Raw genomic sequence first — 12,546 nt, 5'->3', positions numbered from 1 at the left:
CCAACAAAGAAAAGCCCTGGACCAAATGAATACTGATTTGTATTAAATTTGTATTAAATACTACTGATTTTACCAAACATTTGAAGAATTCCAAAATCTTCCCAAAAAATGAAAAGGGACCACTTCTTAACTCATTCTATGAGGTCAGCATTACCCTAAAACCAAAGCCAGACAAAGACACTAAAAGAAAATACAGACCATTATTCCTTATGAATAGTGATGCAAGATGAAAAGTGATTTATCCTTGACAAATAGCAGCAAACTGAATTCAATAGCAAAGGGCCCAAGTGGGGTTTATTCCTGGAATGCAAGGATGGTTCAAGATTTGAAAACCCATCAAAGCAAATATATCGCATTAACATAATAAAGGAGACACCTGGGTGGCTCAGTAGATTAAGCATCCCAACTCTTGATTTCAGCTCAGATCATGATCTTGGGGTCATGAAATCCCACCCTGCATCAGACTCTGCACTTAGCATGGAGTCTGCCTGTCCCTCTCCCTCTGCTCCTCCCCCTGCTCACACACACACACACACACACACACACTCTCTCTCTCTCTCTCTAAAGAAAATAAGTTAAAAAAAAAATAAAATCTTAAAAAAATGCCAGAATACAGGGGGGAAAATCCATATGATCATTTCAGTTGATGCAGGAAAAACATTTAATAAAATCCAATACCTTTTCATTATGAAAACAACAAACAGGATAGAAGGAAACTACCTCAACATAATAAAGGCCATATATGCAAATCCAATAGCTAACATCATACTCAATGGAAAGACTGAAAACTTTTACTTTAAAAGCAGGAACAAGAAGGATGTCTGTTTCCAACACTTCCATTCAACACAGTATTGGAAGTTCTAGGCAGACCAATTAGGAAAGAAAAGAAATAAAAGGCATCCAAACTGGGAAGGAAGAAGTAAAATTATCCATTCATTGATCACATGATCTTCCATGCAGAAAACCCTACAGATTCCATTGGAAAGGAAAATAACTGTTAGCACAAATAAATTCAATAAGGTTACAGGATACAATATCGACACACAAAAATCAGTTGTTTCTATCCATTATAATGAACAATTTGAAAAAGAAATTAAGAAAACAATTCTATTTACAATTACATCAAAAAGAATAAAATACGTAAGAACAGAGTTAACCAAGGAGGTGAAAGATTTATACCCTGAACACTATAAAACATAGCTGAGAGAAAATTAAGTGTCAGATAAATGGAAAGATATCATCTGTTCATGGACTGGAAAATTTAATACTGATAAAGGCAGCAATACTTCTATAGTGGTCCCCAGATTCAATGCAATTCCTATCAAAATCCAAACAACCTTTTTTTTTTTTTCTTTGCAGAGACAGGAAAAAAAAAAAAACTAAAATTCATAAGGAATCTCAAGGGACCACAAGTTAAAAATCAATCTTGAAAAAGAACAAAGTTGGAGGCCTTATACTTCCTGAGTTCAAAACATATTATAAAGCTACAGTAATTAACAACTTGTGGTAGTGGTATACAGACACAAAGACCAATGGAACAGAACAGAGAGCCCAGAAATAAACCTTCACGTACACGGTAAAATGATCTTTGACAAGCGTACCAAGACTGTTCATGAGGGAAAGGGCAGTCTCTTTAACAAATACTCCTGGGAAAACTGGATATCCATTTACTAAAGACTGAAGCTGAATCCTTATCTTACACCATATACAGAAATTAACCCAATATCAATCCAAAATGGATCAAAAACCTAACTAAAAAAACCTGAAACTATAAAACTCCTAGAAGCAAATACAGTAGAAAAGCTTTGTGACATTAAATTTGGCAATGATTTTTTGGATGAGTACCAGAAGCAAGAACAGGACAAGAAAAGTGAAAACAGAAAAATGGGACAAAAAAATTAAAAACTTTATACATCAATGGACACGAACCACAGAAAGAAAAAAGGCAACACAGGATGGGAGGACATATTTGCAAATCTTATCTGATCAGGGATTAATATCTGGAATACAGAGAACTTAAACTCAACAAACAAAAAAAACCAAACAACCTAATTCATAAGTGAGCAAAGCATCTGGATACACACCTCTTTAAAGATATACAAATGGACAAGAAGCAATATAAAAAGATGCTCAACAGCACTCATCATTAGATGTGTAAAACCACAAGACACCTGGGTGGCTCAGTGGTTGAGTTTCTGCCTTCGGCTCAGGGTGTGATCCCAGAGTCCCAGGATCTAGTCCAGCAACCAGCTCCCTATAGGGAACCTGCTTCTCCCTCTGCCTATGTCTTTGCCTCTCTCTCTGCGTCCCTCATGAATAAATAAAATCTTTAAAAAAAATGTGCAAAACCACTATGACGTATCTCATCTCACACCCATTAGGATAGCCACTATATTAAAAAAAAAACAACAACAAAAATAATAAGTGTTGGAAAGGATGTGGAGAAATTAGAACCTCTGTGGGATTATAAAACAGTTGGAGAATAGTATGGAGGTTCCTCAAAAACTAAAAATAGAATCACCATATTGATCCAACAGTCTCATTTCTGGGTATGTATCAGAAAAAGAATTGAAAGCAGGGTCTTGAAGAGATACTTGCATACCCAGGTTCACTCCCACATTATTCATAATAGCTAAGAGACAGAAATAGCCCAAAAGTCCATTGATAGATGAATGAATAAATAAAATGTGATGTACACACACAATGGATTTTTAGTCTTAAAAAGGAAGGAAACTGACACATGCTACAACATGGATGAACCTGAAGATACTACGCTAAATGAAATAAGCCAGTCACAACTCAATAAATATTCACCTTATATGAATTACCTAGGGTAGTCAAATCCACAGTGACAGGGAGAATAGTAGTTCCAGGGGTTGGGGTAAGACACGAAATGAAGAGCATTAATGAAGAATGAAGAGTTTAATAAGTGCAGAGATTCAGTTTTGGAAGATCTGAAAAAGTTCTGGAGATGGAGGAGTGTGATGGTATGACAATGTGAATATAATGAATGCCACTGAACTGTATATTTGAAATTGTTGAAATGGTAATTTTTATGTTATGTATATTTTATCACAAGAAAAAAAATTCTTTAATGGCTCTGAGGCCAGGTAGGTAACATAAATAAGTTCTGTGGGCACAGAACTAAAGGCAGTGTTGGGGGAGAAGGAGAAGGGCTGAGCCGGCTCATTACATCAAAGGTTTCAAAGTTTCAGTCCCGTCTCACTCTCTTGACAACAGCAACAGATCATGCTTTACTGAGATTCCTTCTGCCTTAAACAATTCTTTTTTTTTTAAAGATCGTGTTCTGCTGGTTCTTTCTTCATACCGCTATAAAATCTACCCAAGATACTTACCGCCACTATGAACCCTGGCAACTAAAGGAGTTATTTATTTGAGCCTTCCCTCTAGTTAGTTTAGAGGGAAGCAGGGGCCAGCTCCATCATCCTGGGTCTTCCAACCCCAACACAAGGCCAGAGCCCAGCAGCCATTCAGTCAATAGTTGCTGTTAAAGGAGGCTAGCTGATGGCTTAGCAACTCACTTGTAGTCAGGGAAAGATGGAACCATCAACAATGCTTCAGGATCCAGATGATGGGCACCAACAGAAGTAGGCATTTGGGAAGGGGCAATTTGGGCAGGAGACAACAATGACCAGGTTTTCAGCATGTTAAGTTTGAAATGACAGCAGGACATTTGGTCAGAAATGGAGTTGACCCTTGTGAGATAGCAGGTTTGGGGTTGGGACCTGGGAAATTGGGCACGAAGGGGTATAAGCTAAGGTCAGGAGTGAAGAAATCAAGGACAGAGAGAAGACCCAGGAACGAGCAGAGGCTGAGATGTAACCTGGGGAATGCTCAATCCTAGGCATCTAGCGCTCACTCTAGAACTAGTCCTCTCATAGGCCTCCTTTCATTAGGTTACTGTATCCCAGAGTTTTCCATCGCTAAGAGATCATTAAACAAAAAGGTATTTATAGACAATGTTTGAAAGCAGCTATTTCTAAGGATGAACAACGAGGACACAAAAGTAATACTAACATCTTACAACTCTGACAGCGTAAGATGTTTCTTACAACTCCGACAGTGTAAGATGTTAAGACCCTTCTTTTTTCTTTCTTTTTTTTTTGCTTGCTTTCCTGTTCCTTGCAACCAGTGGGCCAGTGCAGCACAGTTATTAAGACCCTTTTACATAATCAACTTTTGTCTTGTTCAATATTAGTTTAAGAACCATGACCTACATGATCAGATTAACAGGTGATATACCAAATTTTGAGGCAAAGGTTGCTTTTTATTAAACTAAAAAAAATATCCTTTACATAAGCTATATCGTGTTAGCAGAGGCTCACAAGGCTGGCACTTATACCACACAACAGGCAACAACTTATTATCATACAACAGCGCCAAGGCCCAGGAATATTTGAAAACAGACTTGTCTGTAATCACACAGCTGGCATGTGGTAAGGTACAGACAAGACTTTCTGGCTTCTGTCTCCACATCAAATGTGCTCCATCACTTCACTTTCCCTATTAATGTTAAGACAACCAAAAAAATACATGAAGTTACATGCCTATAATCGTTACAGTTATACACCAACAAACTCAGCATAACGTAAATAGTCCAAACAGAAAATAACATCTAGGGAGCACAGAGCCAGGAACAACCTGGCTCCATGACCTGGAGGCCCAAACCTAAAGGCCAGTTTCACTTCATTGAATTAAGGTAACACTAAGTAATACTAAGACCATAAGATAATTTACGAAGGGGCAAACCGCATTTCCATGGGCACCACTAACACCACAGTGTAAATATGTCGATCAGGTCCTCCCTAGAGGTCCACTCAGGACCTGAATTGTTATTCAGTTTGATTTTTGTCCTTTAAAGAGAGAGAGTCTAGAACAAGGCTATCAGGCAGGGAATAGGGAGTAGGCTGGGGCACAAAGGTCAACAGAGGTTTGGCTTGGTAAGCCTTGCTCCCAGCTAGCTTTCTAGGAGCTGGGGAAGGTAGGTGGCTCTTGGAACATAAGCTCTATCTGATTTGGATCAGTGGCTAATCTGTTGGCCAGTTTCTTCAAGGTTTTCAGTTAAGTACACAAAAGAGCCATATATGCAAAATGACCACCACATATGCTGAAAACCTATCCAAAATTAAACATTAACAAACCACTACTTACTCTCCTGGTAGGTTTAAATGGGCTTTTATCTCTTTCTCTGGAAAAAAAAAAAAAAAAAAAGGATACATACATGAGTCAGCCCAGTTAACACCACCAGTTGTTTCCTTTTCACAAGACAGAGTGGGCGGGGAAGCTCTTGCAGATCTCTTTACATGGCTGTCCCCCTCTGGTTTTTCATGCGAGGTTCCACAAGGGAGAGACATCATATTAGACAACTGATGCTTATGAGGGCAGGGGGAGTGGGACAGAAAACAATTCCTGGATTTATACTACTATGCTCCCCCCCCCACCTTGTTCATGCATTGGTAGGGTCAACAGAACAACCTCCCCAGGACAAACCCTCATCCCCCATCCATCATGGCTCTTGCAGTGGGTCAGAAAGCCCTTGTAATCGCAGTTGCTATTCACCCGTCCCCAAGGAACCTAAAGTTTCAGATTCCCTCACTGAGGGGCTATGGGCTAAGACCTACACAGGATCCTGAAGGATGGAGGATGTGGGGCTTGGTATGCACGATCCTGGAATGCGTCTGGAAGGACAACTGGAGCTACCCTGAACTTCTGGGTGACTTACCCCTTTTGAGTGGATGCCCGGGATATGGGGGGCTGTGCCCATCATGATCTACAAAAACAATCCAGGTTTTCTTCCAGCCTTGAAAACCATTCTATGGCTCCTAGCTGAACTTAAGATAACCACTACCTTTCCCGCAAGGGCCCCCTGCTCATCTCTCCCTTCCCTTTTACTCGCTCGACTCTTCCTTCAGGGCTTTCTACTGAAGGGAGTGGAGCCCAGTGTCCAGCTGTGTCCACTCAGGGCCACTGAAGGGCGTGGAATCCAGCGTCCAGCTGTGCCCACTCAGGGCCTCTCTCTCTGGAGCATGCTGGCCCCCACCTCGAGCGCCCCATGAGCTCTCCTGGTCGCACAGCAATCCCAGAACTTACTGTCCCTGCATGTGCTGCCCTGTCAGAGGACACGGTCTTGTCTTGTCCGCTACCCGGGCTCCCTCACTGGGCCGCCCGTCCTTTCCCTACTGGACCTCACGCAACCGGCCCAGCGCTGGGAACAGGTCGGCCAAGCTGAGGGGAGGAGCGCAGCAGCAGGACAGCAGCAGGACAGCAGGGTCCCTGCGGCCCGCCCACCGCCTCCAGGACACTCACGGGTCGCTCCCCTCACGGGTCGGCAGAGTCGAGTCCGGGACGACTGCAGGAGCCCGGACGGGACGGCAGGAACGACCCCGAGGCGCCTGGCCCCGCTGCTGGAGACCGAGGAGCCGGCAGGTGTAAGGGTCCGCACCCCGCGGCCCGACCCCCTGCACTCGAGCCCTCTCCCCCAGCGACCCGCCAGCCCCGCGCGCCCCCGGCCCGCCCTTACCCTGCAGTCCCCTCCGCCCCTCCGCGGAGGGAATTCCGTTTCCCGGGAGCGGGAGGGCGACCGAAGAACCTTCGCAGCTCCAGCTCGGGGCGGGCGCGACCACGGCCTCCGCCCACAGGCCGCTCGCCCGCGGATCCTGGAGCCTGGGCCCCGCCCACGTGCACGGCGCGGCCCGGGGAGGGCGGAGCCGGGCGTTGGGGCCCGCGCGCAGGCGCGGCGTGGGGGCGGGGCCTGGGGAGCCCCGGTGCGCAGGCGCGGCGTGGGGGCGGGGCCTGGGGAGCCCCGGTGCGCAGGCGTGGGGGCGGGGCCTGGGGAGCCCCGGTGCGCAGGCGCGGCCGTGGTTTTTGCGCTGCTGGGTCGCGTGGTTTAGTTTCAGGGGCGGCCGCTGGGGCCAGCTGGGCCTGAGGTCTTGGCCGGCGTGGCCTTCAGTGGCGCAGTGCGGCCCCGCCGGCCGCGTTCCGCTCCTGTCCCAGCTCTAGGGGTGCCTCTGCGCGGCAGAGCATGCTGTGCTTACCCCCATGACCTCACCACCTGACCTTGAGCAGCCGTGAACTTCCCTGGGGTCCTTGCACACCTGGAGCACCCCCACTCCCCACAAGGTGGTACGTGATAGAAAATGCAATTACAGCAGAATAGGTGCGCGGCGAATCTCCTGTTCTCGACCCCCATCCTCCTAACTCTAACAAGTTGCCGAGGTGGCCAGGTCCTGACTTGGGTCAGTCGTCCGCGCAGGCCCCAGCTTACTGAAGGGTCTTGGGAGTGGGTCTTCCCAGATGTCCTCCGCTCGGTCCCCGTGGCTGTGCCCCGGCGGGAGCTGCGTGCCGGCTTCCCTGCGCCTGCGCCTGCGCCTGCGCCGCCCTGCGACGGTGGCGTGTGCATGTGCCTCCTCTGGGGCGGCCTCGGAATCGCAGGCGGAGGAGGGGGGAGACCCTGGGACGGTCCTCAGCGGGCTCCTGACCCACCCGTTGCTCCGGTCTGTGCTCAGGATGGTGGCACTTGTGAGAGTGAGTGGATGCTAACCAGAGTGGATACTAACCAGACGGGATGGAGGGACAACAGCCACATACCAGGAGTGGGCACCGGGCATGTGGTCACCGTGAGCACCTGGTTGGATGCTACCCTGCTTCACCGGGCCAAACCGCTGAAATTTGTTTTATACAGCAGTTTGCTCATATGGTCCTTTGTTCCAGTCGCTTGCTGTTATGAATAATGCTACAGGATCCTGGAGGACTATTATTGTGTGCATGTGTGGGTATATCTTATAGGAAAAATTCTTAGAATTTCTATGGTAAAGGATGTGTCCCCTCAGCCCTTTTTCTTTTTTTTTTTCTTTCTTTTTTTTAAATATAAATGTATTTTTTATTGGTGTTCAATTTGCCAACATATAGAATAACACCCAGTGCTCATCCCGTCAAGTGCCCCCCTCAGTGCCCGTCACCCAGTCACTCCCACCCCCCGCCCACCTCCCCTTCCACCACCCCTAATTCGTTTCCCAGAGTTAGGAGTCTCTCTCTCATGTCCTGTCCCTTTTTCTTTAAGTATTAGATACATGTGACTAAATTGCTCCTTACACAATGCCCTGACACATCCACAGTAATGTATAGGAGCGTGGTTTCCCCACGTTTTCACCAGTGAGATCTTTACAGACCTTTGGATCTTTGCCAATTCAACTGTTCTAAGAATTCTCATATACAGTTTCAATTTACATTTATTCTAACATTTGAAATCTCTATTCGTGGAACTGTGGTGGCCTTGCTTCTGTCTTCCTCACTCAAAAATAACATCACCTTCACCATATTTCACTCCTAGAGTTTCTAGAATTTGTCAATTTTACTGACATGGACTTTTGCATATGCCATTCAGTGCTTGGATAGCTCTTCCCCCAGGTTTTTCTTTAGAAAACTGCTATTAAAAAAAAAAAAAAGAAAACTGCTATTGTTTGAATGTGTACTCCCCAAATTCATATGTTCATATCATACCCCTGAAGGTGATAGTATTAGGAGGTGGGCCTTTGGGAGATGAATGTGATTAGTGCCCTTATAAAAGAGACCCCAGACAGTTCCTTGCCCCTTCTGTCATGTGCAGTCACAGTGAGAAGGCAGCCCTCTGAGGAAGCCAGCCCCTAGAAACGGAATCTGCCAGTGCCTTGATCTTAGCCTCCCAAGCCCCCAGAACTGTGGGAAATACATGTTTGCTATTTATAAACCACCCAGTTCATGGTATTTTTGTTATAACAGTCTGAATGGACTGAGACATGGCTTCTTTCTCATCATTTAAGACTCAAATGTCATCTCTTCAAACAATTTTATCTAGAGTAGTTCTGTCCCCCCCCCCTTTCTTTGTTTACTTCATAGTGCTTTTCAAACCCATCATTATTTATTTGCTGATTTGTACATTGGTATATTCTTCATATCATACTGCAAGGTAAGTTCTATGAAAGCAAGGAAGTGTTTTGTCCTTATGGTTGTTGCATGGCCAGCACCTAGCACTCTGCCTGGCATGTGGTAGGTAACTGCAAGAAACTCTATTGTTATTTATTCCCTCAGCCCACTTCTATCTTCAGCTCTCTGGTGGTAGTGGAGAGCTCCCATGAATGCTGCCACTTCAAGTAGCTCTTTGCTCTCCTCTTATAGAGCTTACCTTAGAACTTTGTCTGGCAGCCCTGAGAGCAGGCACAGCCTGGAAGTTCAGGCAAGTTACCCCTTAACTCATTGGGGTTGAATGCTTCAGCTCCCCATGCTTTATGGGAGTTGGATTGAGCATCAGTTGTCCACAGTGGTAACCAGTTCAGTCATGCCCAGCCCCTTGGGTGGACTATTCCTTCTTCCTGGGCCCCCTTTCTCAAATAAACTACTTACATCTAAACTCTTATCTCAGACTGCCTTTGGGGAAACCCAAGCCAAGACAATGCCCAATAAATATTTATTTGAAGGAATGCAAAGATTAATTACAGTGCTTTTGCAGTTCTCACTGGTCAGCCAAGAAGCAGCAGCTTAGTTCTGCAGGTGGAAATGATGGAAACCAATTGGCACCTAGTCTGGACATGCAGGAAATGGGACAGATACCAACAATATGGGCTATGGCAGAAAATGTGTGCAAGTGCTCTGACAGCAGGGAGGCATGACTGACTCTGCTTTTGGGAGGTGAGGAAGTTTTTAGAAGAGGTAGGTGAGTTACTCAGTTGCTCAGTTTACCCAATGTGATTAAGGACAGAGTAGAGGAAGCCCATTATATTGTGCAGATGCTTGCTCAGATTTGTCCATCTACTCACATCAGTCCAGGAGGACAGCTGCAAATCTGTTTGATGAAACAGGATGACATGGACTCCACAGTGCCCTGTTAGCAGATGCTACCAGTGCCCTCCCTACCTGTATCCTTCAAGGTGCAATCAGTGGAAATCTTCCCCATGACAACTTTCTTTTGGCCCAAGCATACCCAACAACTGGAAGTACCAGGGAGCTAGCTAATGCTTTCCCTCAGCCAATGACAGGTGGGTACCCTAGATCCTTTGCCTCAAGTAGGACAACACTCTGGCAAGTTTTACAGTGGAATTGAGCCCCAGTTGCCCAAAGTGGTGACCCATATTGGCTTTCTTTCTGTCTCTGTCTTACTTTTCCGCTCTACTACTGTTTCCTGGGGTTACATACCAAGTAAACTACTTACACTCATTTTTCATAATTTGTCTTGGGGGGATTTGTTCTAAGACGCCCATTGCTCATAGGTTTTGATATTTTGATAATAAAATATCTCAGTCATTTTTGATTCCATGAAGAATGTAACCACAAATTACTGCCTTCCCATTCAAATTATTTTTTTAAAATCTCCAGAAAAGTCAGCCCCTCTGCACTCATGGCTAGCCTTTCATTTTCCAAAATATAGACATACATGGAAGATGTGAGGGAAAACTTCCTCTGGCTTCAAGGAGGTTGGCTTTTATTATTTCTGGCTGCTACATTGGCCATTACAAGGTCTCCTTTGACTTCCTGATATATAGTCAACAGAGGCCACCTGCACCATAGTGACAATCTTTGGGACCACAAGAATGAGCCTATAACAAGGGTGAGTAGTGTTCTGGGTGATTGCGTTAACTATCAGAGTAGAGATGGACTGGTGTGGACTAATGGGTTTTCCTGTTTCTCTCCTTGAGTAGCTGTGTATTTGGTGTTCTCCCTTCCATGATATTTTTAATCATTAAATATGAAAGTACTCTTTATCAGATTAAGAAAACTTTCTTTTCTTTATTCAAGAGAGACACAGAGAGAGAGAGGCAGAGACAGGAGAAGCAGGCTCCATGCAAGGAGCCTGATGTGAGACTTGATCCCAGGACTCTGGGATCACGCCCTGGGCCGAAGGCAGACGCTTAACTACTGAGCCACCCAGGAGTCCCAAGAAAACTTTCTTTTAAGAGTTTTAAATTTGGTTTAAGAGTTTTAAAAAATCGTTAATGGATGTTGAATTTTATTTTGTGCATCTTATTAATCCACTGAGGCAATTATCTAATTTTCTTCGTTATTTCGTAAACTTGGGAAGTCAAATTTTAAAGTTGAATCACTCCTGACTCCCAGTAGAAAGCATGATTTTTTGTTTGTTTCAGAGGTAGAATTTAGTGATTCATCAGTTGCATGTAACACCCAGTGCTCATTGCACCAAGTGCCCTCCTTAACGCCCATCACCCAGTACCCCATCCCCCACCGACCTCCCCTCCAGCATTCCTCAGTTTGTTCCCTAGAGTTATGGTTTGCCTTCCTCTCAATTTTCAATTAGCAATAATCGCGCCTCAGATAAATCTCATTGGCTGTGATATTGCCACTGCACAAAGCTCCTCCTCCCTCTCAATTTTCATCTTATTTCACTTTTCCTTTCCTTCCCTATGTTCATCTGTTTTGTTTCTTAAATTCCACCTATGAGTGAAATCATATATTTGTCTTTCTCTGACTTACTTTGCTTAGCATAATACCCTCTAGTTCCATCTATGACATTGCAAACGGCAAGATTTCGTTCTTTCTGATGGCTGAGTAATACTCTACTTTGTATATATTCCTCTTCCTCTTTATCCATTCATCTGTCATTAGAAACCTGAGCTCTTTCCATATTTTGGCTACTTGTGGGCATTGTTGCTCTGAATTCACATTTCTGAGAATGTGTTTGGTGTCAGTTTGTTGAAGGGACATTAGGTGGCAGTATACCACCAGACGACGGAGGTGGGCTGGGGTGGGGGTAGGAGTGGGTTGTGTGTGTGGAGGGGGAGTCTTTCCAAAAATAAACAGCAGTTTCACATGGTTATCCTTTGTACAACAGGTCTCCTGAGCTCTCCTGGCCCTGTGTGTCTGCATAGGTGTGTAGGTAAATGCCTACCCAATTTTTTTTTAATTTTTTTTCTTTATTTATGATAGTCACAGAGAGAGAGAGAGAGAGAGAGAGAGAGAAGCAGGCTCCATGCATCGGGAGCCCGACGCGGGACTCGATCCCGGGTCTCCAGGATCGCGCCCTGGGCCAAAGGCAGGCGCCAAACCGCTGCGCCACCCAGGGATCCCTACCCAATTTTTTAAAAATTTTTTTTTTATTTTTTATTTATGACAGGCACACAGTGAGAGAGAGAGAGGCAGAGACACAGGCAGAGGGAGAAGCAGGCTCCATGCACCGGGAGCCCGATGTGGGATTCGATCCCGGGTCTCCAGGATCGCGCCCCGGGCCAAAGGCAGGCGCCAAACCGCTGCGCCACCCAGGGATCCCGATTTTAATAAATGAGTTCTTGGTTGAGTTTTTTTTTTCCTTATCAAAGATTTTATTTATTTGTTCATGAGAGACACACACACACACACACACAGAGAGGCAGAGACACAGCAGAGGGAGAAGCAAGGCTCCATGCAGGAAGCCTGACGTGGGACTCACTCCCGGGTCTGCAGGATCAGGCCCTGGGCTGAAGGTGGCGCTAAACCGCTGAGCCACCCGGGCTGCCCTTGGTTGAATTTTAAATATATTACAAAATGCAGCCATAGTATCTG

At 45.3% G+C, this 12,546-nt stretch overlaps 1 protein-coding gene and 1 pseudogene across 10 annotated transcripts in view; both read right to left on the bottom strand.

Annotated features, from left to right (window-relative positions):
• Nucleotides 1–7,360, bottom strand: part of ENTPD6 (ectonucleoside triphosphate diphosphohydrolase 6) — a 46,007-nt gene extending 38,647 nt beyond the window's left edge. For 3 of the 10 annotated variants that reach the window (XM_055321458.1, XM_055321459.1, XM_055321463.1), the window contains exon 1: nt 7,168–7,269. In XM_055321458.1, coding sequence (XP_055177433.1) covers nt 7,168–7,210 — 43 coding nt within the window. In that variant the 5' untranslated portion in view covers nt 7,211–7,269. The other 7 variants (XM_055321468.1, XM_055321466.1, XM_055321464.1 and 4 more) reach the window with 6 other exon arrangements.
• Nucleotides 7,361–11,289: 3,929 nt separating this feature from the next.
• LOC129507411 (U4 spliceosomal RNA) lies at nt 11,290–11,362 on the bottom strand (annotated as a pseudogene).
• Nucleotides 11,363–12,546: the final 1,184 nt, after the last annotated feature.

This window comes from Nyctereutes procyonoides, unplaced genomic scaffold, assembly GCF_905146905.1.
Source record: "Nyctereutes procyonoides isolate TBG_1078 unplaced genomic scaffold, NYPRO_anot_genome, whole genome shotgun sequence".
NCBI classification, from domain to species: Eukaryota; Metazoa; Chordata; class Mammalia; order Carnivora; family Canidae; genus Nyctereutes; species Nyctereutes procyonoides.
Note: the sequence above shows the minus strand (reverse complement) of the source record. Positions and strands in the feature narration are given on the sequence as shown.